The 25,722-nt window shown below is 43.9% G+C and overlaps 1 protein-coding gene across 1 annotated transcript; it reads right to left on the bottom strand.

Annotated features, from left to right (window-relative positions):
• Window positions 1-349: 349 nt before the first annotated feature.
• On the bottom strand, window positions 350-22,553 carry EI24 (EI24 autophagy associated transmembrane protein). The gene is made up of 11 exons (XM_053367353.1): window positions 22,400-22,553; window positions 15,824-15,971; window positions 12,651-12,796; window positions 11,834-11,894; window positions 9,878-9,944; window positions 8,940-9,064; window positions 6,906-7,025; window positions 5,794-5,905; window positions 3,536-3,647; window positions 2,622-2,696; window positions 350-1,351 (listed from the first exon to the last, which is right to left on the bottom strand). The coding sequence occupies exons 2-11, from the start codon at window positions 15,863-15,865 to the stop codon at window positions 1,186-1,188; spliced, it is 1,026 nt and encodes a 341-aa protein (XP_053223328.1). The 5' UTR covers window positions 15,866-15,971; window positions 22,400-22,553; the 3' UTR covers window positions 350-1,185.
• Between the last annotated feature and the right edge of the window lie 3,169 nt (window positions 22,554-25,722).

Raw genomic sequence — 25,722 nt, 5'->3', positions numbered from 1 at the left:
CCGTGACTTGGAAGTCTTTTTGCTGCAAATGCACACCCACCATACCTAGATTTAACAAGATAGGTGACACCTCTTGAAACCCTGTACAGAAGTGCTGTAGGAAAAAAGAGTTCTCTTGTTTTTTGTGGATATCCTTTGGAACTGCCATTGTGGTTTTTGCCATCAAACACCACCAGGATCTATAAAGACACTAATTTTTACACACATCTACCTCTTTCCATTAACAAAATATTACACTGCAATTTTTACAACCCCAGCCACAGATTTAACATGTTTCCATTTCAGTGCCTGAACTTACCCGTACACTTTTCATATTTTCCCTTTGAAAGTTCAGAAGGAGTTTTGGGGGGGTGGGGGAGCTCCAAGGATGTAGGTTTAAAAAAATAATAATCCATACATTCTGCTGTTAAGGTTAGGAATTTGTTTCATCCACCAAAGCAGATCCCTTCCAGCATAAAACAGTTTGAGTGGCACTCATCAAGGTCCTTTAAAGTGACACTACCAAAGTGTGTCAGTTGGCAGAAAGAACTGTACAGATGTCACCAAATACCAAAAAAGAAAAAAAAGAGGGCGGAATCCTCCTACTCTGCGTCTTGATCTTGAACCTAGAACTACATGATCCACTTTTCATTTCAGCACAACAGGGATTACAAAATCCTGACCTGAGTTATATGCTATTACAAAGAACTACGATCATTGAGAAAACCCAAACACTCCTGGTGCGGTTCACCGTAAAGACCCCATCAGCGTTATCACAAAGCTACGACAAAATATGCATTACAAAAAAATCATTCATCAGGAGGGGGAAATGGCACAGGGTCAGGTGGAGAAGTATCAAAAACAAAAGAAACGAACAAAAAAACACCAACCAGTATAGACACAGGTTCATTGCATGCTGTGAAAACAAGCAAAGAACCTTGCTTTTGAAAAACTCACAAAAGGTGTTTAAAAAACCCAGGCTCTACTGCTCCCTTCCCTCCCCCACCCCAATATTTTACTCCACACGCTCAGTGTGACACAGAGCTGGTGTTCAACTGGGGCTCACAAGAATGATGGGAGGGGGGAGGAGGATGCGCAAGCCCCTTGGCAGAACACTGACTGCCCTCCCCTGCACCAAAGGACCATGTATACAGCAGCCAGGAACAGTTACTCTTCCCGCCCCCCCCCCTCTGCTTTGGTTATGGTTCAGTGCGCCAAAGCAGCCTTTTGTCTGGCAGGTGATGAGTGTGGAGAGGGCTGAAGTCGATCGGCTGAAGCAGAGTTGCTCAGGCTAGACTGAAGGTAAACCGTCTTGTGAAAGAGTCTGTTGCTGAGGAAGACCACCAAGGAAAAGAGGCGCAGCTGGAAGTGGCTGGAACACAAGAGGGGGGGAAATGGCTGTTAGCTCCCAGCCAAAGGCTTTCTGGTCCAAAATAAGATCGGAGCACTTTGACCTTTCACTACACAAGTTCTGCCTTGCATCAGTTAATGAAAAAACAGAGCACAATTCATGTGCTTCGCTTCAGGCCACTCCCTCCCTAAGCCACACCCCTCACTCGCCCTGGCCCACACTCTAGTGGGCATGCTCTAGTTTGCATGCCTGACATGTGTCCTTGGACTGATGATTTCTCTTGCTTGCCTGGAGAGAGAGTGCATGTTTGCGTGTACATATACATGCATATAATCCTCTCTTATTTTGCATAGCTGGAATGAAGCTCCGCTGCGCAAAAGTAAGAATCACATACTTTGTTCCACCCACTTTTGTCTCTGGCATGTGGCCTCTGGAAAACTGGCCCTAAGGGAATGCAGCCCTCAGCTGAAAAAAAAAAAAAGGTTTCTCAGCCCTGTTCTAAGGGGACCTAGCACTGAAATTCTGTCTTTTGAGTGCAATTGTTTAGGCTCAGAAATCTTATACGCAGGTGCACATGCTCCTTTTGCGAGTAACTTTCTGCAGCCCTACTTCCAAGCAGTCTAAAAGTAACACTTTCAAAACTATCTACGGTAATTAATTAATTTGCATACTGTCCTTCATCTGAAGATCACAAGGCAGTTCACAACACAAAACATACAAAATATGCCTATGTGTGTGCACTCTAAGGGCCATAACACAGCCTAAGGGCATTTCATGCAGCCGTAACTGAAGTACTTTATAAGCAGACTGTAGGACATTCAGGGTTTAAATATCTTTGTAGCTGAGCACAGTTCGGAGCAACTGTATACACTACAGTATGCATCAGATAGGATAGTGTCTTCAGCAACATGTAATTTGCTTTATTGAGATTCAAGTCTCAGCATTCCACAAAAGTCGTCTCCGCAAGTGGCACCTGTAGTCATTTTGGGAATCTTAACTCTGTCCCGGTTACTCTACACAGAAGATAAATGCCTCTTTTGACTTTCTCTCCACTCAACACTCCAGTTTCTGCTGGTCAAATAGCAAGCAGACCCCACACTGCGCATCAGGAATACAGAGAATGTTAAACTTGCCGTCAGGGCTCCCAAAGTTATCTAGTTCACCAACAGAGGGTTAAACTAAATCACAAAGATGGCAAGAAGCAGTAAGCAGCGTGAAGAATTGAACAGATTTCATAGCCAACTGGTAGACTTCTTTTCCATCATTTCATACAGGAAGAGAGAATACATACTATGCTTTCCCTGGTGTCTTTGCTTCATTGGCGCTGATGATAAACAGAGGAAAAAGAATGGAGAACAGACAGCCACTGGAAAAGAAATAAGAAATTAATCAGAGCATTCTTATTATGAGATGGTTTCTGTTCACACACGTGTGCCTATTGGCACAAGATACAGCAGCAATGTTTACAGAACTACTGCTAAGGGTATCTCTGTAGATCTGTGAAAGTCGACCTACGAGCAGATAACATCGTGCAAGTTGAACACAAGTATATATCCACATTGCAGAATTGGGTAGCAGAGGCAAGAGAAATGCAAACGCAAATTCAGGGCAAATTCTTATCGCACAAGCAAGTCTAATCATTTTCCTTGCAACGTTTTGCTGCAGCCCTTTTTAATGTTAAGAAATCCAACAATAACATTGGTCAGTGATCAAGATCTTTTCCCACACTCAATATTCACCAACACTAATTTGAGATAACAATTAAGAGGCACTAATCCTACTCGAGGGACACAGGTGGTCAGGGATGATGGGAATTGCAGTCCCAAAACAGCTGGAGGGCCGAGTTTGGGGATGCCTGCCCTAGACTCAAAAAATGTCTTTACAACTTATCTCCCTGCCCCACACCAGTACCATCTATCCTGTTTTCTTATCATTCACTTAATATTAGTTGCACTCATCACAGTTTCCCCCAAACTGATGCCCCCTAGATAGTTATTGAACTACCACTCCCATCAGACCCTGCTGGCATAGTCAATAGTAATGTATGATGCAAGTTGGATTCAAAAGTATCTTGAGGGCACCAGGTCGGGGGTGGCTGTTTTAACCCCACACCTTCCCTTCCTGTTCCACTGCTTTATCTTGTGTACATTTGATTCTACATTTGCCTGCTGTAATATCCAAAGAAAATATATCCGAACAAATCACCTGATAATGTAAGAAGACTGCATTGCAGTGAGGAAGGCCAGTGGTAAGCCAAATCCAAAGTAATAAGGCCAGTTTCTTTCAATGTTGGATAATCGTTGATGCATTTCAATTCCTGACATGACAAAAGCCAATCACAAAGTGGTTAAAAGAAGGCAAAGACACATAGATACTGGATTTCACATTCCAAGATCTCTCTGCAACAACATCAAAAGGGCGGAAGTCCCTCAAATGCCATTTGCAAACTTGTGCAGTTGAACTCACAGTGTTTTGCAACAAATGGGAGTTTCACAAAGATGCCAAAAACTTGGGTCATACATTGTGGTATGGTCTTTTGCCAGCACACAGCTGGGGCACGCTTACTAAGGAATGCGTCTCACTGAATTTGCGGGAATTAGTTCTGGATAAGTGTACACACACACACACACACTGCATTCCTCCATAAAGTTCAGAGTGACATTTTAAGAAACTCACAATAACCCAGTGAAGTAGATTAGACTGAAATACTGCAACATTCTCAAGGTATTTCCCAATCTGCTCTGCAGAGCAGCAGAGAAATGAACCTGACCTTGACCTGACCCCAACATCCTAGACACACCTCCAGAGGGACAGTTCATAGATGATCAAGATCTCATCTGTGGTGGTAACATTTATATCCATTAAGCACATGGGATGGGTGGATTGCGCTAAAAGCTCCCATGACAGTGTCATAAATCTCGACGGCTGGTGCTGAGACCCTTCCATTTACCGTAGATTCCGGTGTATAAGACGACTTTTTAACCACAGAAAATCCTCTAAAAAGTCAGGGGTCATCTTATACGCCGGGTATGGGTTCGCTAGGCAGCGGCAGTGGCCGGCGGGCTCTGCGCTGGGAGGAAGCCGCCCAGCAAAGCCGGCTTAGCATCGCTGGGCAGTTTCCTCCCGGCACGGAGCCCGCCGCCCACTACCACTGAACAGGAGAGAGTACACACATTTCCCACTGAGGACGATTCAGATGATAATGATTTTACAGATTACAGTGGTACTGAGAGTGACAGTGATAGCTCGCAGAGCACAGTTGTCACAGTCATTGAGAGGAAGTCTCACACAATGGATAGGCCTTCACAAGTGAAGGATGAACCACTGTTTACTATTGGAACTGGTTCTCCAAAGAGTCCTGAGACTGGACCAGTGAGCAGAGAGGATCAGCACCTCATACGTAGGTCTGAGAGAGTTACAAAGGGTCAACCACCCAAGAAGTGCTCAAAAGAGTTTGCTAACTTAGCTGTTGCATGTGTTGCTGTTGTAAACAACCGAGGACAGGTTGGAGCTGTGTCTAAGTCAGAGACAAAGACACGACAGAGAGTTGCTAGCCAAGGTAATGCAGATGCACTCATTCCTTGGAAACCAAACAACCAGAGAGGTACACTGGGGAAACCAGTGGCGGGGAGTTCCAAGGGTGGAACTGAAACAACAGGGGAGTGTTATGTGTATAACAACTGTTTGTTTTCTTCTCTGGATCACGCTTTGCTTGCTGCAACACGCATTGATTCTTTTGGGGGAGGATGTTACGAAAAAGGAGCAATGCAGAAGCGAGCTCCAGGTGGCTGGAATGGTAAACAGGAAGAGGATGTTATTGGAATGTACCGTGGGAACCAGGGACGGTCTATTCAGTGCACTGAGTGCCGGATGTTAGCTCAGAGTGGCACATGACCCTGTACTGGAAGTACATGGGTGGAGTTACTCTCTCTCTGCAGCTGGGGATGTGAGGGTACAGACATGTTTTCTCTGTACTGCTGGAACGACAGAAATAAAGACATGTAAATATATTTCTGTCTGTCTCTTTCCCCTCCCTGGGAGAGGAGGGGGAGGAATGGTGTGTTCTTCTTCACGTTGAGAAGAATCGCCGATTGGAGACCTCCCTTGATCCTGCCGGGAGACGCTGGCAGGGGAGGTCAACAAGGATTCAAGCCGGGCACCTGGAGGGTGGCCAAATTCCTCAGAGCTTCGCTGGCTCTGCTGGCTTGAATTCGACAGTTTCCTCCCGGCACGGAGCCCGCCGCCCACTACCACTGCCCAGCGAAGCTGCCGCGTATAAGACTGGGCGTATAAGTCTTGGGGGATTATACGCCCAGTCGCCTAATACGCCAGAATCTACGGCAAGTCACCCTCAATTGCCACGGAGACCCCAGACGCAAAAGAAAGGTAAATATGTATGGACCGGCCCAAAGCTTTAAAGAAAACTCAGCTATTTGAATAAGGAAGCAAAGAGAAGCACATACCTTTGTTAAACCAACGATACTCAAAGCAGTACAGTGAGTAGAGCAGCGACATATGAAGCAGGCTAATTAACTGGCCAATGATATCAATGGGAAACAGGCTTACAATCATTCCCTGCAGAAGGCAAGAAGGAATCAACTTAAAAAGAGGCATTATTATCTGCAAAGCAGGTGCCTTCCAATCACAACAGAAGCGCCATCATTTAGCCCCCAAAAAGCAAAAAATGAAGGGACTAGAAGCTTTTGCTTCTCTCATCCATTAATTGCCACCCATTTGGGCACCACTAAAGTTTAACCATCATTCCTGCCATCATTCCTGCGAGGCAACAGCTGCTTAAGTAATGATTCTTAAGACGTTACAGCGGCGTGGCAGGAGGTACTCAGTTCACACCCTTGAGTCTTCTGGAAATATTTTACCTGCATGCAGCTTCCTGAGCAGCTTTCTACTTTAGGTACCTCATGGTCTGAATGCACAGTTTGGTCTCTTAAAAGCCTGACTGATGCCAGGTTTCCTCATAGCTCACATCCACACTATTCATTTAAAGCATATGGTTCCCTTCCCCCATGCCCACTCCGAATCCTGGGAACTGTCAGATTTGTGAGGGATGAACTACAGTTCCCATGATGCTTGGGAGAAGTCAGATCTGCGAAAAGTGGTATAAATATACTTTACATGTACAGTGTGGATGTACAAGGCCTAGGTGATATTCAGGTCCCATTCTTTACTATTCTGTTAAGTGTCTGTGCAGCCAGAGTCCAGGCCTTCCTTGCTATTTTTTTAATTTTATTTTATTAACAACAACAACGATGCAAATCTAACAAAAAGAAAAGAAACAAAGAATCAAAAATGTAGACCATAAAGCTTCACAGCCTGGAAGGACAAAAATACAAAGATACAGTGCAGCTCTAAAGGGACTATAAAGCATTAACTCATACAAATGTTCCCTTTACAAATAAAAGATTCATAAAAACAAAAGTATTCTCCACCTGTGAGTTCCACTATTACTGAGAATAAAAGTTCTATTTAGTCTTAAATTTGCCAGACATTTGCATATACTGATGGTACTATGTAACTGGATTGTTGTTAAGAGATGCCAGGCCTTCCTCGCTCTTACCTGGATGAGGAAAAGAGCTTGCAGTAAGAGATTAAACAGCATGTCAGCAATGATTTTACTGACGCTGGGGAAAGGCTGGGGCTTTCTTCCCGACACCTCGAAAGCCAGATCAGCAATGTCCTGAAACACAGGGAAATGTTTTTGCAAAACTGATTTCTTAAGACAAGGTTTAATCCTCTCACTACTTAGGACCACTCTCATCACAATACAGCTTGTACGAGGAACAAAAACAGGCATAGTAAATATAAACCATCTTGGGTAAAACATCTGTAGTTGTTTGTTTTAAAAGAAAACACAGAATATCTCATCAAAAAACCAAGGATTTCATTCAAGTTCTTCCTAAGGTAAGAGTCAGTAGCATTTGTTACTGTCCTGCATTTTAACTCAGCTGCTTTAACTTCCAAGGTGCTGTTTCCCATCCTTAAAAAATGAAATGAAATATGAAAGCTTTCAATACACCACTCAAAACAGGTGGCAGTAAGGGCAGTAATAGACTTCTCCTAATACCATCACATCGCGGGTGGCGCTGTGGGTAAAAGCCTCAGCACCTAGGGCTTGCCCGAAAGGTCGGCGGTTCGAATCCCCGCAGCGGGGTGCGCTCCTGTTGCTCGGTCCCAGCGCCTGCCAACCTAGCAGTTCAAAAGCACCCCCGGGTGTAAGTAGATAAATAGGGACCGCTTTCTAGCGGGAAGGTAAACGGCGTTTCCGTGTGTGGCTCTGGCTCACCAGAGCAGCGATGTCACGCTGGCCACGTGACCCGGAAGTGTCTTTGGACAGCGCTGGCCCCCGGCCTCTTGAGTGAGATGGGCGCACAACCCCAGAGTCTGGCAAGACTGGCCCGTACGGGCAGGGGTACCTTTACCTTTTACCTTAATACCATCACTTTACTTTGTTCCACTTTGGAAACTGATGAGATCCCACCCTCCTCCAGGCTGCTCACAACCAATCACGAGGTGCACATCATCGGTACATAATCAGACATGTATCCATTTTCACTTTACATACTGCTGAATTTGCAACATGCACCCCGAAAGGGGACCAAGCTGGGACAGCAGACTTGGGGGGGGCGCGGCCTTAAAAATACTGGATGTATGTGTGCATATCTGTGTCTGATTGCATGCAGTGTGCAATTGTGTGTGTGTGTGTGTGTGTGTGTGTGTGTGTGTGTGTGTAGTTTGTGTGTGTGGATAAAAATAAAGGTAAAGGGACTCCTGACCATTAGGTCCACTCGTGGCCGACTCTGGGGTTGCGGCGCTCATCTCGCTTTATTGGCCGAGGGAGCCGGCGTACAGCTTCCGGGTCATGTGGCCTGCATGACTAAGCCGCTTCTGACGAACCAGAGCAGCGCACGGAAACGCTGTTTACCTTCCCGCGGGAGTGGTACCTATTTATCTACTTGCACTTTGACGTGTTTTCAAACTACTAGGTTGGCAGGAGCTGGGACTGAGCAACGGGAGCTCACCCCGTCGCGGGGATTCGTACCGCCGACCTTCTGATTGGCAAGTCCTAGGCTCTGTGGTTTAACCCACAGAGCCACCCGCGTCCCTGTGTGTGTGGATATACAGATATAAATAGATATGCACCAGCCAAATGAAATACACCCTTAAGCTACAATCCTAAATTTATTTACAAGAGAATAAGCACCGCACCACTGAATACAGTGTTCTTATTTCTGAATAAATTAGTACAGTGGTACCTCTGGATTCGAACAAGATCCGTTCCAGAGCACCGTTCACATCCTGAAGCGAACGCAACCCGCGTCTGCACGTGCGCATGTCGCGATTCACCGCATCTGCGCATGCGCATGACGTCATTTTGAGCATCTGCACACGCACGAGCGGCGAAACCCGGAAATAACGTGTTCCATTACTTCTGGGTCGCCACGGAGCGTAACCTGAAAACGCTCAACCTGAAGCATCTTTAACCCGCGGTATGACTGTACAAGACTTTGGTGTTAGTGAGACAAGCACTGAAATCCTCAATTGACAAGCATTGCACAAAAGGGAGTAACATCTTCCTGGCAAGGTCACCTACCTGAAACCAGATGGCATTGACAACTTTACTCAGCACAAAGAGGGGAAGAACCCAAAGGGCACTGAAGATGGAGGTGAGGATAAATTCCAGCCAGGACCAGACATCACCGTGTAAGGAGGGGTCACCTTCCAGAGACAAAGATACAAAAATCAGCCACACAAATGTCTGGGACCAAAGTATTGTGAATTCTACAAGGCTTGTGACAGGAGCCAAAAAGCTACTTTAGGTGCACTGAAGGAGATGGCAAAAGCTAGCAGTTCCCACCCAGCCCACTTTTGAATGGCAGACCCCTGTATACTAGGTTCCAAATTATTTTTGAAGATTCCCATCAGTTTCCAGAGAGGTTTGGCATGCAGGGCTAGTAGCTGAAACAAGTCCAAGGTCCCTCGGGCACACGGTTCATGTTGCCATGAGTTGACGACTGGCTAACCAAGATGCAAGCAATTGTCTCCTGGCAGTTTTTTATTTATTTAACGAAATTTATTTATATACACCACTTGACTGTAGCGAAACCTCCAATGGGTTTACAAGAAATGTTAAAATTATCAATAAAACAGTTTAAAACATTTAAAGGCAACTAAAATTAACAGTAAAAAACAGATCAAAAACATATCAACATTTACTTGCCAGGCTAGGCTTGCCTAAACAAGAATGTTTTAAGCAGGCACCAATGAACTGTACAGGAAAGCCTGGTACCAGTAGGCAACCATAGCAGATCTCTGAGCAGAGGATATATGCTGATAGGGTCTCACTCCCATCAGCAAGCATGCTGCAGCCTTCTGTACCAGCTGAAGTTTCTAGGTCAAGCACCAGGGAAGCCCCACACTGAGGGCATTGCAGTGATTCAGTATTGAAGTCACCAGTGCCTGAACTACTGTGGTCAACAGTTAAAGTTGTCATACCAGGTGCAGATAATAAAAGGCACTTCTAATACTTACCGATTATTTGTGCTGTGGCTGACTGAAGTACAGGTATAAATACCTGATAGAACAAGAGGAGACTAAGCTAAGGAGAAGAAGCAAAGAAGGAAATCAGTACAGTTTAACATGTTTGTACAGACATGCTCCGTTCTACAATTTAGCCATAATTCCGAAATCTCCAGTACTGTATTGGCCTGAATATAAGCCACACCCGCAAATAAGCCACACCTTTAAAATTCGGGGTGGGGGGAGAGAAAAAAAGACAATACCCGAATATAAGCCGCTCCCTTAAAATTGGGTTACAGGCTAAAAATCGCTGCAGTTGGTAGAATTGTAACTCTGTGTCAATTTAAGCCTTCAGTCTTGCAAGCCTGCAAAAGTTATCGTACAATCGCTAAAATCACAAATCGCTATTCATTTGCTACAATTCCGCAAGCACTCACACCTGTAAATGGCAAATGAACAGTCTCAAGCTCGTAAATCGGCAAGAAATCATTTTTTTGTTCCGTTTTACCATATGTCTGTTTCAGCAGCGATATCATTTTTGTAAGGTCGCGAATTTTTGTAAGGTCGCAAATTTAAGCCACACTTTAACTTTGAGCGGTCGGAATTTGGGGAAAAAGTGAAGCTTATATTCAGGCCAATACGGTATATTTGCAAATTAGTTTACCCTTTCAAAGTCTACAGTTTCCTCCAGGTGTGTATTATTCTTCTCCACATTCAGACAGGTGCACAAGACGACACACACAAAGTATTGCCCATGCACCTTAGCACACACTATCAGAAAGTAACCCCTTGCACTTACATCTCTATGTATGTGGGGAACAGCATAAAGCGACAGACGTTGGGAATTCTACAGGCATATGGTAATCCACTCTGAATTATGAAGGACGCAGATGGAGTTGCATAAAGCTAGACCATCAACACTACAGCATAATTATCAAGGAAGAACCACACATGGAACCTACAGTAGACATTTCATCTGGTGCAATCCAGATTTAGACTACAACTCTCCTATCATCTCTGGTCAATGGCCATGCAGACTGGGCCTGATGCACCTTGTAGTGCTAAACATCTGGAGGGAATCATATTGGCTAATTTTGGGATCTGAAGCACATTGAACAATTCTTTTGTTGTTGTTAAGGAAGTTGCAGGGAACCTTTGGCCTTCCAGAAGTTACTGAACTACAACTCCATGGGGGGGGTTGTTGCCATGGTCCCCAAATTCTGCCCCCTGATCACTTAAGCTTGCATTGCCTATGCACTTTAATATGTCTGCATGCACACAGCAGAGAAAGAGCTAGAAGCTCTATTAAAACAAAGAGCACCAGGGGTAGCGTTCTGACTTTTCCTCTAAATACAGCCAAAATCCATATTAGATGGGTTCCTTTTTAGTGCTTCCATACTAAAACTTCACCAGCCAAGACACACTCTAAATGGAAATTTAAAACCCACAATAAATAATATTGTAACAAGGCTGTGAACATCCATTATACTAACCACAAGGTCAGAAGACTGAGCTGGTTCTAACACACAATTCAGTTCAGTGGTGTTCTGCCCAAGACCACTTCTAGATCTGAATGTGCAGAAGTTTTTGAGGTTTGAGAAATAGGCTCACAAATGAAAGGACTGGTTTATGAAGGCAACGATTCCCCCAAAAATGTAAGTCTAGACATTCCGGTGGCTCATAGACATTTTGTGGGCAGGCCAGAAGGCAGCTGGCAATGATTACTGGCAACAAAGCAGCAGAAGAATTAAGTAGGCCGCATATCCAAATCCCTTTTTCAGGAACCCTCTGAAAAAATAAAATCTGATTTGAGATAGTAAAACATTGGCAAACCAATCTAACACGGAAGATTTAAGTCACTTATTGGTTTGCTCCCGGATTTGCAAGATTCCTGCATGCAAGCCAGCAAACATGTACACAATCATTTCAATGATGTTCAGATGTTTAAAACAACAAAAATATACTAACCCAGAATACACCGCCATTCCACGCACAACACTGAACTATTCGGCTTACTATCCGGGGCTCACTAGAGAGAAACAAGGGCAATGTGTGAGAGCTTCTGACAAGTGACAATGTGAATGTACATTCTGCCCAAGTCTCTCTCAACCAGGGAAAAAACCAGAATAAATACCTTAAATTACTCTTGTCAAATTCCCACTTATCTACAACCTAGTGGTTGGTTTGATAACTTTTGATGCTGAAACTGAGCAGATGTGGACCAGATCAGTTCCGTGGCTGGGAGACCACCAGAACACCCATTTCCGAGTAGAATAATAAATCTACTTTTTAATTCTCTTTTCCCAAAAGCCCACCATGTTTAGAAATACACACAGGTCCTTCTATCCACACACTCACTACCCAAAAATTCACTTATCCATTCATTATGCCCAAGTCTCGCTATACACTTATCTGAACAGCCAGAACACCATGAAGGTGGGGAGAGCAGGAGAGATAGGGCAAATTGCTTTTTTTCCTTTGGTTGCAGCCGCTTCAGGAAGAAACCACTGGAAAAGCGGCGAGGGGGGCTTAGAAATATTTCCATAGGAAATAATGGAAATCACAGACTCGTTATGCAAACACTCACCTAACAAATGATCTCCATGGAAAACATTGTGTTTGGTAAGTGGGATCTGCGTGTATAAAATACATGGTTCCAACTTCTATATATCCCACAGTGCTGCTATATATTTCCAGGCATTCCTACTTTGGTTTGTTAAATATTTCTTATCTTTGTATACTGAAAGTGGGAGCGCGATCAAACTCCAAACCCTCCCGAACTCACTTCTCCTGCTTCCTCTCTTCACTCTGTGCTCTTCGCTGGGCAAGCACACTGCTTGCTCTTCTTTTTCGCTGCTCTTCCCTTTTCTGCTGGATTCGAGCATCCAACTTGGAGATTGTCCAGATCCCCCATATGGAGTCTTTAATTCCCTATACAAAGAGGGAGAGAGAGACAAAATGCAGTCATACCTTGGAAGCCAAATGCCTTACGACTCGAACGTTTTGGCTCCCGAATGCCGCAACCCCAGAAATGATTGTTTCGGTTTGCAAACATTCTTTGGAACCCGAACGTCCGGTGCAGGTTCCACGGCTTCTGATTGGCTGTAGGAGCTTCCTGCAGCCAATCAGAAGCTGTGCCTTGGTTTCCAAACATTCTGGAAGTCGAACAGATTTCTGGAACTGATTCCGTTCAACTTCCGAGGTATGACTGTAATCAGGCCCAAATTCAGTAAGTTTTGGAGAAACTGTGGAAAGAAAACTGAATAGGTGAGTTTTACAGATTAATCAATAACCTTGTGACAACTCTGATTTATGAACTACGGGATGAATTTAGGAAGAAGAAAGAGGAAGACTCACTTGTTCTGCCAGCTCAAAGATGAGCCATACCCTCTTCCCATCTTATTGACCAAATTCCAGTAGAGGAAAGAAAGAGTCTGAAATGAAGGTTTACTCAGGGAAACCTACTTGGAGTGGGACAACTAAACCATGAGAATTTACACATAAATAGGCAACTCCAGCTACTAGAAAGCCTATTGCAACACCTGCTGGATTTCTGAAACTTCAGTCAAACATTATCTACACATTTTTGAACTTATTTTCCAAGCTACAGGTCTAGAAACATGACAACGTAAGACAGATTTTGTTTTCAGGATGCTGTATGACAAGCCTAATGCCAAATCTTACAGCTGCATACTGCAATAATGGAATCAACGTACACACATAGTCCATTGTACTATATGGCAAACCACAGCTCAAGTGTTTGGGACAACTCAGATACTTGCATTACATTTTCTTTTTCCTTCTAATATTTCCTCAGAAGACAAGCCAGGGTGTCTGCCAATGGCTTTCTAGCCAAGCAGGAGCTCCAGCACTCTCAATTTTAGCCAAAGATCAATCCATGAGCAACATCTAGTATTAGCTACCCATTGACCTAGAATAAAATGATTAAATGTTCCAGGGACTCAGAGAAAATGACATCAGAGGGTAGTTTGTTTTCTCTTTTGGCAAACTATTACTCCTTCAAAGATTTGTGTAGTCCAGGGGTCAGCAAACTTTTTAAGGAGGGGGCCAGTTCACCGTCCCTCAGACCTTGTGGCGGGCCAGACTGCACAGTGTTATAACACATATAAAACATTTTTTCTTTACTAATGTAGCTGAGTCCTAAGTCTGATTAAATTAGGTAGGCCTTCCTTTTGAGAAAAGATGCACATGATTGGGTTGCAAGACCGTGATGTGAGAGGGTAGGGAAAGCAACAAAGGAGGGGGGGGTAAAAAATCTAGAATGCTTAGGACTGTGAGAGAAAAGAATCTGCTATTAAGAACAGATCTGTGGCTAGAAACTGAAACAGTATTGTGGGCATTGTCTGGGAAGGAGTTCCAAGAGTAAGAGGTAGAGCTGGTTTTAAGAATAAAGGATTGTAGAATGAATAAAGAGCAGAGGATGAAAGAAAGGGCTTGATGGAAAATGAGGGGTAAAAGATAAGCTGTGACAGAACCATGAAGAGCTATTAATGAGCATTTCTAAATCTCCCTGCCAATGGGAATGGTAGTGCCAAACTAGGAAGCCGCTCAAGAGGTACATCCTATGCAAAGGGGTTTAGAGTTAGTTCTTGTTTTCCTGCAAAGGTAGTTGTATTAGTTTAGCAGAATCAACCTAGGCAATACAGTGATACCTCAGGTTACACACACTTCAGGTTACAGACTCCGCTAACCCAGAAATAGTACTTCGGGTTAAGAACTTCGCTTTAGGATGAGAACAGAAATCGTGCTCCGGTGGCGCAGCAGCAGCAGGAGGCCCCATTAGCTAAAGTGTTGCTTCAGGTTAAGAACAGTTTCAGGTTAAGAACAGACCTCCGGAACGAATTAAGTACTTAACCTGAGATACCACTATACCTGAACCATCAACAGCTGGCTTTGGGATCAACACCCCCAAACTTGTGTAAAGTGTTACAGTTCAGAACTCTTATGGCATACAAAACGCTGCCTCTAGAAGTTCCCAAATAAGAGCAGAAAACATAGACTGGATGCAAAAAACGAAACAAAAAACCAACGGAGGAGTGGTTAAATGAGATCAAAATAGCTGGCAAGGGGGTTAATACTGGTAGCAGAATGCTGCACAGAGATAACTATATCAAGATGAAATTCGGGAAGGTCAGTGTGAAGCACATTTGGTTGTTGCAAAGTGTGAAATAAGAGTACAGACACAAAAAAAACCTAGAAAGAATAGAAAACAGTCGGAGTATGGCAGTGGTATAGAGGAAGATGGGAAAGCTGATTGAATCAAGTAGAAAGGAACCAAAGATACTTGCGCAACAAGGTAAATGGAATCATAATTGGAGACAAGATTGGAAAAAGCAAAATGAAGCCTCAAATTCATGCCCGCCCATCTTCCACAAGGTTAGAGATGGGAGTTGGAGACCAGCAATATCTGGAGGGGTATATTACACTGTGTATTACATTGGGTATTACACTGCGGTTTGCTCTTAATTTTCAAGCCAGGTTTCCACAATCAAATTCTGAGGGCAAGTGTAAACCAGTTTTCCAGTTCAGACGTATGGCTTGCCACAAACCAGGAGCTAAATAAGTAGAGCGTGTAAGAAGGGTAAAGGGTACACCAGATAGCCTAATCTTATAGCACCATACCATGGCTGTATGAACAATCCTATTATCAGCTCGCATAGCCCTTCATAATCAGACCCCAAGGAAATTTGCTTTAAGAACGATTTTACTCTACTATCACATTTATTGCCCACCAAAAATGCAACTCCAGATGGAAATAGCCATGGAGGGTCTGAGCCCTCTCCTTGCTTCTGCTGCCTGAGAGAAAGAGGCTCGCTTGGCACCTTAGAAAACTAGAACCCACAAATCTTAATATCCAACTGGAAATACTTGGAATCAAATTTTAGCCTATAAACACACTTTAAAAATAGATGGCCATAATGAAAAGGGAACACTTACCCTGATGAGATCATTAAGGAAGATCTTGACACTGTCTGCCATCTCTACTCCAGCATTGCCTCCACATCTAGAACTATCAACTACAGGGTGAAGGGAAGAAGTGAAGCCAGAACTGTCTCATTGTGAAGAGGTGGAAAACTGGTCGAGCCTTATAGGAGAGAGAAAAGCAGAGATTGCCATTACTGAAGAAACAAAACGCATTTGTGATGGATTATAAATAAAACAGTTGCATTCATTTGAATCATTCTCAGCTGCAGTGAATAACAGATTTTTAAAAGTGTTCCAATGCCCAAGACTATATCAGTAATAATGAGATCTCTGGTTTGTATGAAGTTCTGAGATAATTTCTAACTTTGCTGCTTGCAACCTACACTCAAGTAATAATGTCAAAGATTCTGCAAAACATTCCAGCTGCCGTAACAACCACAAGTAATTGGGCATTCACACACTGCCCAAGCATTCAGCTGTTGTGGTTTGGGTGTGGGGTGAGGTGAGGTGAAGCATGTTGACAGAATTACAGGAGGTGGTTTCCATCATAGGTGGGGAACTAATGCAGTTCCCTCCTCCACATGCTAAACCAGTCCAAACCATTTGCGTCCTTTAACCCAACTCTCCAAATCTCCCTTTATCTCTACATCACTCTTTCCCTTAACCCAAAAAATAATACATATGTTCCAATGAGGCAGGTAAGTAAAGAGTCACAAAACAGACACACCCTGAAAAGTGTATTTCACATACTTATTCTGATCTCCGCTTTCTCAGCTATGAAATTACACACATAATATAAAACAAAGCAATGCTTCATAGATGTCCTTGCACTTTTAAGACTAAAATAGTGAGCAAACCTAACCAACAAAGAATATTTATTGTGAGTGCAGAAGGTGGCAAAGCGTATAGCGATCCCATTACACAACGGAAAAGGCTCCTTGAGGAAAATAAACCTGAAGCCAACAAATGATAAACGGATGTCTGTAATTAGCGAACACTTAAAAGGAAATAAAAGTCTTCCATATTCAAAATGGCTAAGCAATTGATTCTAGTGCGCATGAAATTTGAATAAAATGTAAGGTCCTAATTTGTTGTACGCTCCTTGTGCTGCTTCTTCACACAGCATGCTCACTGTACATCTCACTTGACAAAATGGTGTAAAGAAAAAAAGAAAGCCCTCTGCCCCAAGTAATCTACAATCTACATTTAGACAGCAGACAGGGAATCAAGGTGGGGGGGAGCGGACAGAAGAGCACCACTGGAAATGTAATCTGGGCTAACTGTGAGTAAATCCATTTTTTAATATTTAGACTAAGGCTGAAATCAGGCATCCAAACATGGTTAACAATGCTTTGTCAAATGTATTTTAGGGTGGTGTCTGAATTGACAAACTATCTTTTGGGGTTGGCTGGGAAGCTAGCATCAGAAAACATTGTTTTCAAACTATAGTTTGTGTGGTTTGGCATAATGAAAAACTACCAGGCTTCTGAAATCACTGGAAATGCCATCAATTCAGGAATTACCTAAAGAGTCAGATCAGCTCTGTGTGAAATGTTATTTCCATTGTAGTTCAAGTAAATAAGAGCCACCATTCTAGCAAGTTATACCTTTTTTAAAATCACAACTAACGTGATCTCTATCAGTGAAATCATTCTACTTAGCAATGTTTGTAGATAAAGAAAATAGAAAAGCAAACAACTGGCATTTATAAAGAAACTATTTGTGACTCATCTTGAACAAAATCATATTGTTCCTAGTCTTGCACTGGATTCTCAAGTTCCGTATTAATATATGCCTTCATATACACATTTTGCCTCCAGCATTCAGCAAAAGGTAATTAGAAGGAGTGTCAGGAAAGCACACGTTCCTGTTCAGAGCAGAATGTGTGTATGTGTTTTCTTTGTGTCTCATTTGCTCAGCACAGGTTTAGACTAGTTAGACCACACTAATGGCGCAGTCACTCCAAAGTGAACAATTAGACATAGAACCTCTATGTCATTAGAAAGTTTCTCTTTAGGGTATGTCTGCACTACTACAGACTGATATCAGTTTTACACACAGTTAGCTGAAGGCTCCCATCCAGAGCCCATGGGAAGCATAGTTCTGTGAAGGTACAAAGAATCTGTTAGCAAATAAGATTTTCATTCTCATAAAACTACTGTTCCCACAACCCCACTGGAGAATCTGGGTTCATTACATCCATTTCAAACTGGTTTAAAATGAGCAGTATTAATTTGGCCTTAGCGTCCCATACATATACAGCAATTTCATGAAGTTTAGTGAGCATAGTTCTGAATACGCACATATTGAATGGCAACTAAAATCCCTTCCAAATTAAGCCCCAGCTTGTTCATATTTTAAACAAGGATGGCACTACTTTCTCATCACTGCAAGGAGCTTTGATAGTTAGATGCAAAGCATAATTATGTATTATAGGGTCTCACAGGTCCTCACTAATGGGCATTAACTCTTCCTAACAAAAGCTATTCAGTCTGAAACAAGTGTTTGTCCATCTCTGGTATATGAAATACTGCCTAAGACCACCCTAGGGACTACAATATGCAAGCACAGCTCACTGAATCATCCTACTTGAGAACAAAATTACTGTGTTGATCTCACTATCCATTCATCCTCTTGCCAAAAAAGAATTTGTGCTGTTCCTAGCAAGTTGCCGAGTGCTCCAGTTAAAATAATGTACACAACACGACCTACAATATTAAAGCTACACTTCAATTTAATGATAATAGTGAGCATTCATATCATACTTTAAAAAAACCTGGAGAAAGTTTCTTAGTAATCCTTACATTGGCCCTGTCTTGTACATTAGTATTATTTTTCCCATATTAGCCATGATGGGCTGAGAGAACACAGCCCATGTAGCAAATTTGTGGCTGTGGCGATACTTAAACTAAAATCCTAGCCACACTTACCTGGGAGTAAGTCCCACTGATTTCAACAGAACTTACTTCTGAGTATATATGGTTAGGATTGCACTCAGTCTCATGGCTGCTGTCAGAAGCTTAGATTTCACACAGGGCAAATAGGCCACTCTGGAACCATGTGGTGGAGGGTGGGGCTTATAAATTAGACAATATATACAAACAGGTGCTAGTTTCAGAAAATCATAAAACAATCAGCAGTGATATGCACCCCATCTTCCACCTTTAGCACCTGCCTGCCAAGGAACAGCCGCTCCACCTCAAAATGGCAATTTAGGTCATTTCATGAGAAAATAAAGCTGCACACTTCAACAGAGAATTGATCTCAGAAACACCCAGAAAAAGATGGGAATGGAGTGTGGGGATGATGCAAAAAGAGGGTAAGAGTCCAGCGTTGAAGCTAAATTAGTAAGAGAGAAAAGGGGCAGCTCATGCACAGCAGACAAGGAGAACTGGGTGCAGCGGTGCTGAATTGCAGGGACAGATGCAAGATTTAAAGGGTTTGCGTGTACAAGGGAATCGAAACAAAAGGTTTGAAGAGTGTGTGTTTTGTGGTCCTCCAAAACAGAAAAAGACAGAAGGATGCCTGTCAGAGCAAACAGAGAGAAGGTGCCAGAGCAACAAACTGGAGGAGGAGTGTAAGGTTTATATATGGGGAAAGATCTGAGGTTATGTATTGCAGACCAGGGAGAAGAGATGGGATGGCGAGCACAAATAAAAAGGGTGGTATTATGTTATTAAAGCAAGCGAAAAGAAGAGTCACAATTGCATGCAATTATTAGAGTGTTTCTGAGAACAAGGTAATTTATTATACTCCAGAGGGGCAGGGTATAAATAATAAAATTATTATGATTAAAATTATGAATAGGAAAAAGGTGTGAGGTTGCCCAAAAGGGAAATGGTAGGAGGATATTGCTGGGTGGGTAGGAGGCAGGCATGGAGGAACCGGATCGAGGGTCCCCAATATAGGCTTGCAACTAGGAAAAGAGGGACCGGGGAGCGGGGAGCCCCAGAAGAGGGAATTAGGAGGGGAGGCGGAGGAGGGTAAAGGTGTGTCGCAAGCCACACACACACAGACATATATACGGGGTCTTCGATACTTGCCGGCCTAGGGTGCTCGGAGTCCGTGGCGGCGGCGGCTGACCCGACCCAGGCAATTGACAAGCAGCTGCCCCGGCCGCCAGAAAAGGCTGACTGAGCTGAATAACAAGCTCCTTGGGCAGCGCCGACCGGGAAGCCACTGCGCAGGCGCGGCGCACCGGGCACCCCTCCCGCCCCCCTCTCCGGATTACAAGGAGCGAGACGGCCGGCTTGGGTATGACGGAAACGCGCATGCGCCCTTCCGCGGATTCTCACCCCTCCACTCCTTTCCCCGAGGTAAAGAGCAAGCGCAGTAATGGAGGAGGAGACGGAAGCGGGAAGCTCCTCAGAGGGGGGGGGGGGAATGCAGCGGTGCTATGGAGACGCCCCTGCTCAGTCTCTCACAGACCTGTTTTGACAAATGAAAATAAAAATTAAGAGCATCGCAATGTGTGGCTCGTTTGCTGTGCTCTTTTTTGCAGGTTGTCTTAAAACACACATGCATATGGTTCGCCCTGTTGAAATATTTATTCCTCCACCCCGTGCCAACAAGCCAAACCTGAGAACTACGTTGCCCTTTTATTTTGAAAGCTGTGGTAAATATTTGTAAAAACGGAAATTAATAATCAGGTGGCTTGCAATCCTACGATGTTTCCAGTCTGGAGAAAACACATGCACATATATAGCCTCTGCATTATTCGGTTGCATCCCCTTTGTAGAAAATAAATAAAAGCCAATATTAACTCAAGTACTAAGCGGTCGAAGTCAACAGCACTTTCTGTCAAGGCTGCATAGCGCTGCTGCCTCAGCGAATAAGACCCATTTGAACTCAGCTGGACTTCTGAGTAAACATGTACTTGCACCGATGCTCTCCTGAAAACATTTCAATCCATGGACAGAGGAAATACACAGGCCAATATTTAGTTCCATGTTAAACAGGAATACCAACCCATCCGTCATCTCAGAGTCATCACAAAAAAGTGGATTAAAATCCCAGTTCTGCATACAAGCATATATGCATTCAACTCTTAGCATTCCAACAGTTCAGCTTTTGGTGAGACCCTATTGAATTGTACCCCTCCTGGAATATACCAGTGGTTTTCAGCCTTTCTTAACATTTAGGAAATCTCTACAGCATCAACTTGTCTGCTATGGAGCCCCAGGTCCCCAAAAATATTGTAGAGGAGACTGAAATACATTCTGGGATGCAAATTAGAGCTCACGGTATTTACAGGGCCTATTGGGTTTCACCATAAACTTGTGTGAGCAAAATAGTCACACACACACACACACACACACCCCAACACTTAAGATTTTCTTATGGTGGCAGGTTGTTGGAGCCTTTCAGGGAAGCTTGCCTCTTATTACTGATCTTCCTTATTGAAAAAAATCCTTTAAAGTTTTTGAGAAATCCTATAGTTTCCTACAGCACAGTCTGAAAACCAGCAGTGAATCTGTGTCACAGAAGAATGAAATTTTAGAAGTTGTGGTGCCTAGATCTGCAAGGTTTATCACTTGTTTAAGTAGCTTCTCTTGCATAGTATTCAGGTATAACAAAGATACTTAGGAAGAATGGAAACCCAATATTGTCGGCACCGACTGGCAGCAGCTCTCAGTTCTTTCAGGCAAGGGTCTCTTCCAGCCCTAGCTGGGAGATTCTGGAAACTGAACCTGCAACCATTTGCATTTTACTTGTTAAATCTTTATTAAGTTTCTTTATCTGATACATCCATTTCACAAAAGGAGCATATCGTATTTTCTTAGCAGTACTAAATGGATATCATTTTTCATTGTCCACATGTGCAACAAGATATACCATTAGTTTTTTGCAGCACTGTTTTAACTTCATCCACTATTTTAAAAAAGAGGGGGCACAATCAATCTTGAGTTGGATTATAGCTAACAATATACTTCTGTGTTTACTGAGAAGTAAAGCTCACTGTGTTCAGGGGTGCTTATCCCCAGGTAAATTGGTTTATATATAATCACATACCCTTTAACATTTCTCTGATGAAAATTGGGACATCTCATTCCAAAATGATAATTTTACTATTTATACCCCACACATCTTACTGGGTTTCCCTAGCCACTCTGGGCAGCTTTGAACATATATAAAAACATAATAAAACATTAAACATTTTTAAAAAATACAGAATTGCCTTCAGATGGCTCGGGGGTCGGATAACTTTGGATAACCCACCAACATTTCTCCAATGAAAATAGGGACATCCTAAGGAAAAGTGGGGCATTCCGGGATCAAACCAGAAACTGGGACAGCTTCTGTAAATCAGCGATGTCCCTGGAAAATAGGGACACTTAGAGGGTCTGTAATCACCAGTACGAAAACGAACAGAGTATATATTCCACCACGCATATGCACAAGATTCTCTAGCACAGCTCTGTAATGCGTAAAACCCGCGCCCGCGCCCTGCCTGAGCCACAACCTGATTTTGCTTCCATCCAAAACTGAAAACGAAAAGACCCGTCAGTTTTCCGCCCTCAGAACCTGATACTATGCAAACCGAGCCCCCGTTATTTACAGCCCCTCTTTCTCCAGGTCCAAACTTACCTCCGGAGGCTCTCCAAACAGACCTCATCCAGGTGTCCGCACACCTGTCAGTCTCTGTCGTTCTGTTCTGTGCAAACAGCTCCCCTGTCCAAGGCCAGGGACATCTTTGTACACAGCCGGTGCCCTCTGGGAAACGTAGTTCTGAGCCTTCCTTTGCTTTGCATAACAGGAGGGTTGTGTCACTTTTACACAGCCTTGAGTGGCCGCGGAGAGCAATCTGGGAGCTGTAGTTCAATCTAATGGGTCCTTCTCCGCTTTCTCGGCGTCCAATGAGAAATCTTCCGTGCGTTGTCCCCCCCCCACGCATCCGGGATGCCATCGCAGCGCCGGGTTCTCTGCATAGATCTAGAGCGAGCACCGTCTGCTGCGGATGCTTCCACAATTGATATCAGTGCCCAAACCTTCCATTTTAGCATGCCTGCAAAGACCGGTTGGGGGTGGGGGGAAATCCGCCGTTTAGGCTGTAATCCTACGCTCACCGGGATGGGGGAGGTCGTTCCCCGTTAATGGGAGTTACTTCCGAGTAGGCATGCACAAGCTTGTGCTCTGAACCTACCTCTGAGTAGGGCTAGGTGATTCCCAGGTTCCGCATGTGCGGATGACATAAGGATGTGCTTAAATATAGGAAGGAAGAAGGGAGAAGGAACAAGCTCAGAAATCCTTTGCACTTTTACGGGACTGGGTTACACGGATCCTCATGGATCCTCCACTTCAAAAAAAAATAACTCCAACAAATGCAGTGTCAAATCACATCTGGAAGGCATGCCTACAGACTGGAGTATAAAAAAGGTGGATCCAACGCTTTGCCGCGCTGCAGCACCACAAAAACATGGATCCGAGGCATGGATCCTCATGAATTCATACGATTTTTATATTGAAACAAAACAAAACCACCATGATACTCTAGACCACATATTAGTCTATAGGTAAAGATAAAGGTACCCCTCCCCGTACGGGCCAGTCGTGTCCGACTCTGGGGTTGTGCGCCCATCTCACTTAAGAGGCCAGGGGCCAGCGCTGTCCGGAGACACTTCCGGGTCACGTGGCCAGCGTGACAAAGCTGCATCTGGCGAGCCAGCGCAGCACACGGAAACGCCGTTTACCTTCCCGCTAGAAAGCGGTCCCTATTTATCTACTTGCACCTGGGGGTGCTTTCGAACTGCTAGGTTGGCAGGCGCTGGGACCGAGCAACGGGAGCGCACCCCGCCGTGGGGATTCGAACCGCCGACCTTTCGATCGGCAAGCCCTAGGCGCTGAGGCTTTTACCCACAGCGCCACCCGCGTCCCTATTAGTCTATAGGCAGAACCAAAAAAAATCATGCACGCACGGTTTCGTGGTGCCGCAATGGCGCAAAAGCATGGTTAAAAAACACGGATCCTCAAGGATCTTCATGATTTTTGCACTAGATCAGCCCGAAGTCACCATCAGATCAAATATCATGTCCAGGGGCATAGCTGCACCTCAAAAACTTCAGATCCATGGATTCCTGGCAACTCTATGGCCCAAAAAGGTGGTTTCAAAGCATGGATCCTCACACTTTTTGCATTGGGTCACCCCTAAATCACCAGCAAATCACACATAGCCAGGGGCACAGCCTGCACCACAAAAATCACAGATCCATGGCTTCCTGGCAACATTGTGGCCCAAAAACTTGGTTTTGAAGCACGGATCCTCATGGATCCTCACGCTTTTTGCATTGGGCCACCCCTAACTCACTGTCAAATCACACGGCGTGTCCATGGGCACAGCCAGCACCACAAAAAAAACACGGATCCATGGCTTCCTGACGACACCGTGGGCCAAAAATGTGGTTCCAAACCATGGATCCTCATGGATCCTCAGGGTTTTTGCACTGGGTCACCCCAAACTCGAGAGCTGGACCATAAAGAAGGCTGATCGCCGAAGAATTGATGCTTTTGAATTATGGTGCTGGAAGAGACTCTTGAGAGTCCCATGGACTGCAAGAAGATCAAACGTATCCATTCTGAAGGAAATCAGGCCTGAATGCTCACTGGAAGGACAGATCCTGAAGCTGAAGCTCCAGTACTTTGGCCACCTCGTGAGAAGAGAAGACTCCCTGGAAAAGACCCTGATGTTGGGAAAGATGGAGGGCACAAGGAGAAGGGGACGACAGAGGACGAGATGGTTGGACAGTGTTCTCGAAGCTACGAACATGAGTCTGACCAAACTGCGGGAAGCAGTGGAAGACAGGAGTGCCTGGCGTGCTCTGGTCCATGGGGTCACGAAGAGTCGGACACAACTAAACGACTAAACAACAACAATCCCAAACTCACCGTCAAATCACACGTCATGGCCAGGGGCACAGCCTGCACCACAAAAATCACAAAAAGGCACTCACCAGCACTGTTAATGTCACCACTGGAATGTTACTATTAGAGCCAAGAGAAGAATGTACGACTATATATTTTACCAAGATATGGTTCATCTTCAAGAAGAGATCAAAAATATGCCAAAGTATTAAAGAGGAGAAAAAAAATATGAAACTGCTTACATACTGTCAACTAATATCCAGATTCAACAAAGACTGTATGGCAAACAGTTAAATCAGAGAAAAGACAGAACTTGAGTCCATCATAACAGAGGTCTACCTTTTGGGTAAAATTTATAAACTACCGGTATAATGAATTGAAAAAAATGTTTAAAATAACTTTTGTAAAAACAAACAAACCCAGAAGCCTTTTATTAGGAATTGTAGGTACCGACATTCCAAAGGAACAGAAAAGACTTTTCATGTATGTGACAACAGCAATGCGGATGCTACTAGCCCAGAGATGGAAAGAAGACAAAGTCCCTACCAGAGAGGAATGGCAAACCAAGCTGTTGCACTATGCCAAAATGACAAAACTGACCGGAAGGCTCAGGAACCAAGAAGACCAAAACTTCAACGAAGAATGGGAAAAATTTATAATTTATCTAGGAGACCACTGTAAGCAGATGAAAACCTTAGCAGGATTTTAATAACACTTGTAATGTAGTGAACATTATGGATAATATGGAAAGATATAAAATATGGACTATGAAATAATATGCAGTGGAGAAGGTGGACAATAGGATCCATGGAGACAACCTTTGAGATCAGGATTATAGGCAGTATTTGGCGGAATAAGTTCATGAGCAGAGCAACTTCCACTTCTGCAATGGGACTTGAAAACACTACTTGGGCAGAAGGTGGAATCTTTTAAAATCATGGGCCACCCACAACCAGTAGCATTTGGTGGGGAGAGGCACTTAGCATATATCCCAACACTGACATCACTGTGGCTTATAAGAAGGTAGAGGAGAAAGGAGGTGAGGTTGATGT

Source organism: Podarcis raffonei, chromosome 15 (assembly GCF_027172205.1).
Source record: "Podarcis raffonei isolate rPodRaf1 chromosome 15, rPodRaf1.pri, whole genome shotgun sequence".
Lineage (NCBI taxonomy): Eukaryota > Metazoa > Chordata > Lepidosauria > Squamata > Lacertidae > Podarcis > Podarcis raffonei.
Note: the sequence above shows the minus strand (reverse complement) of the source record. Positions and strands in the feature narration are given on the sequence as shown.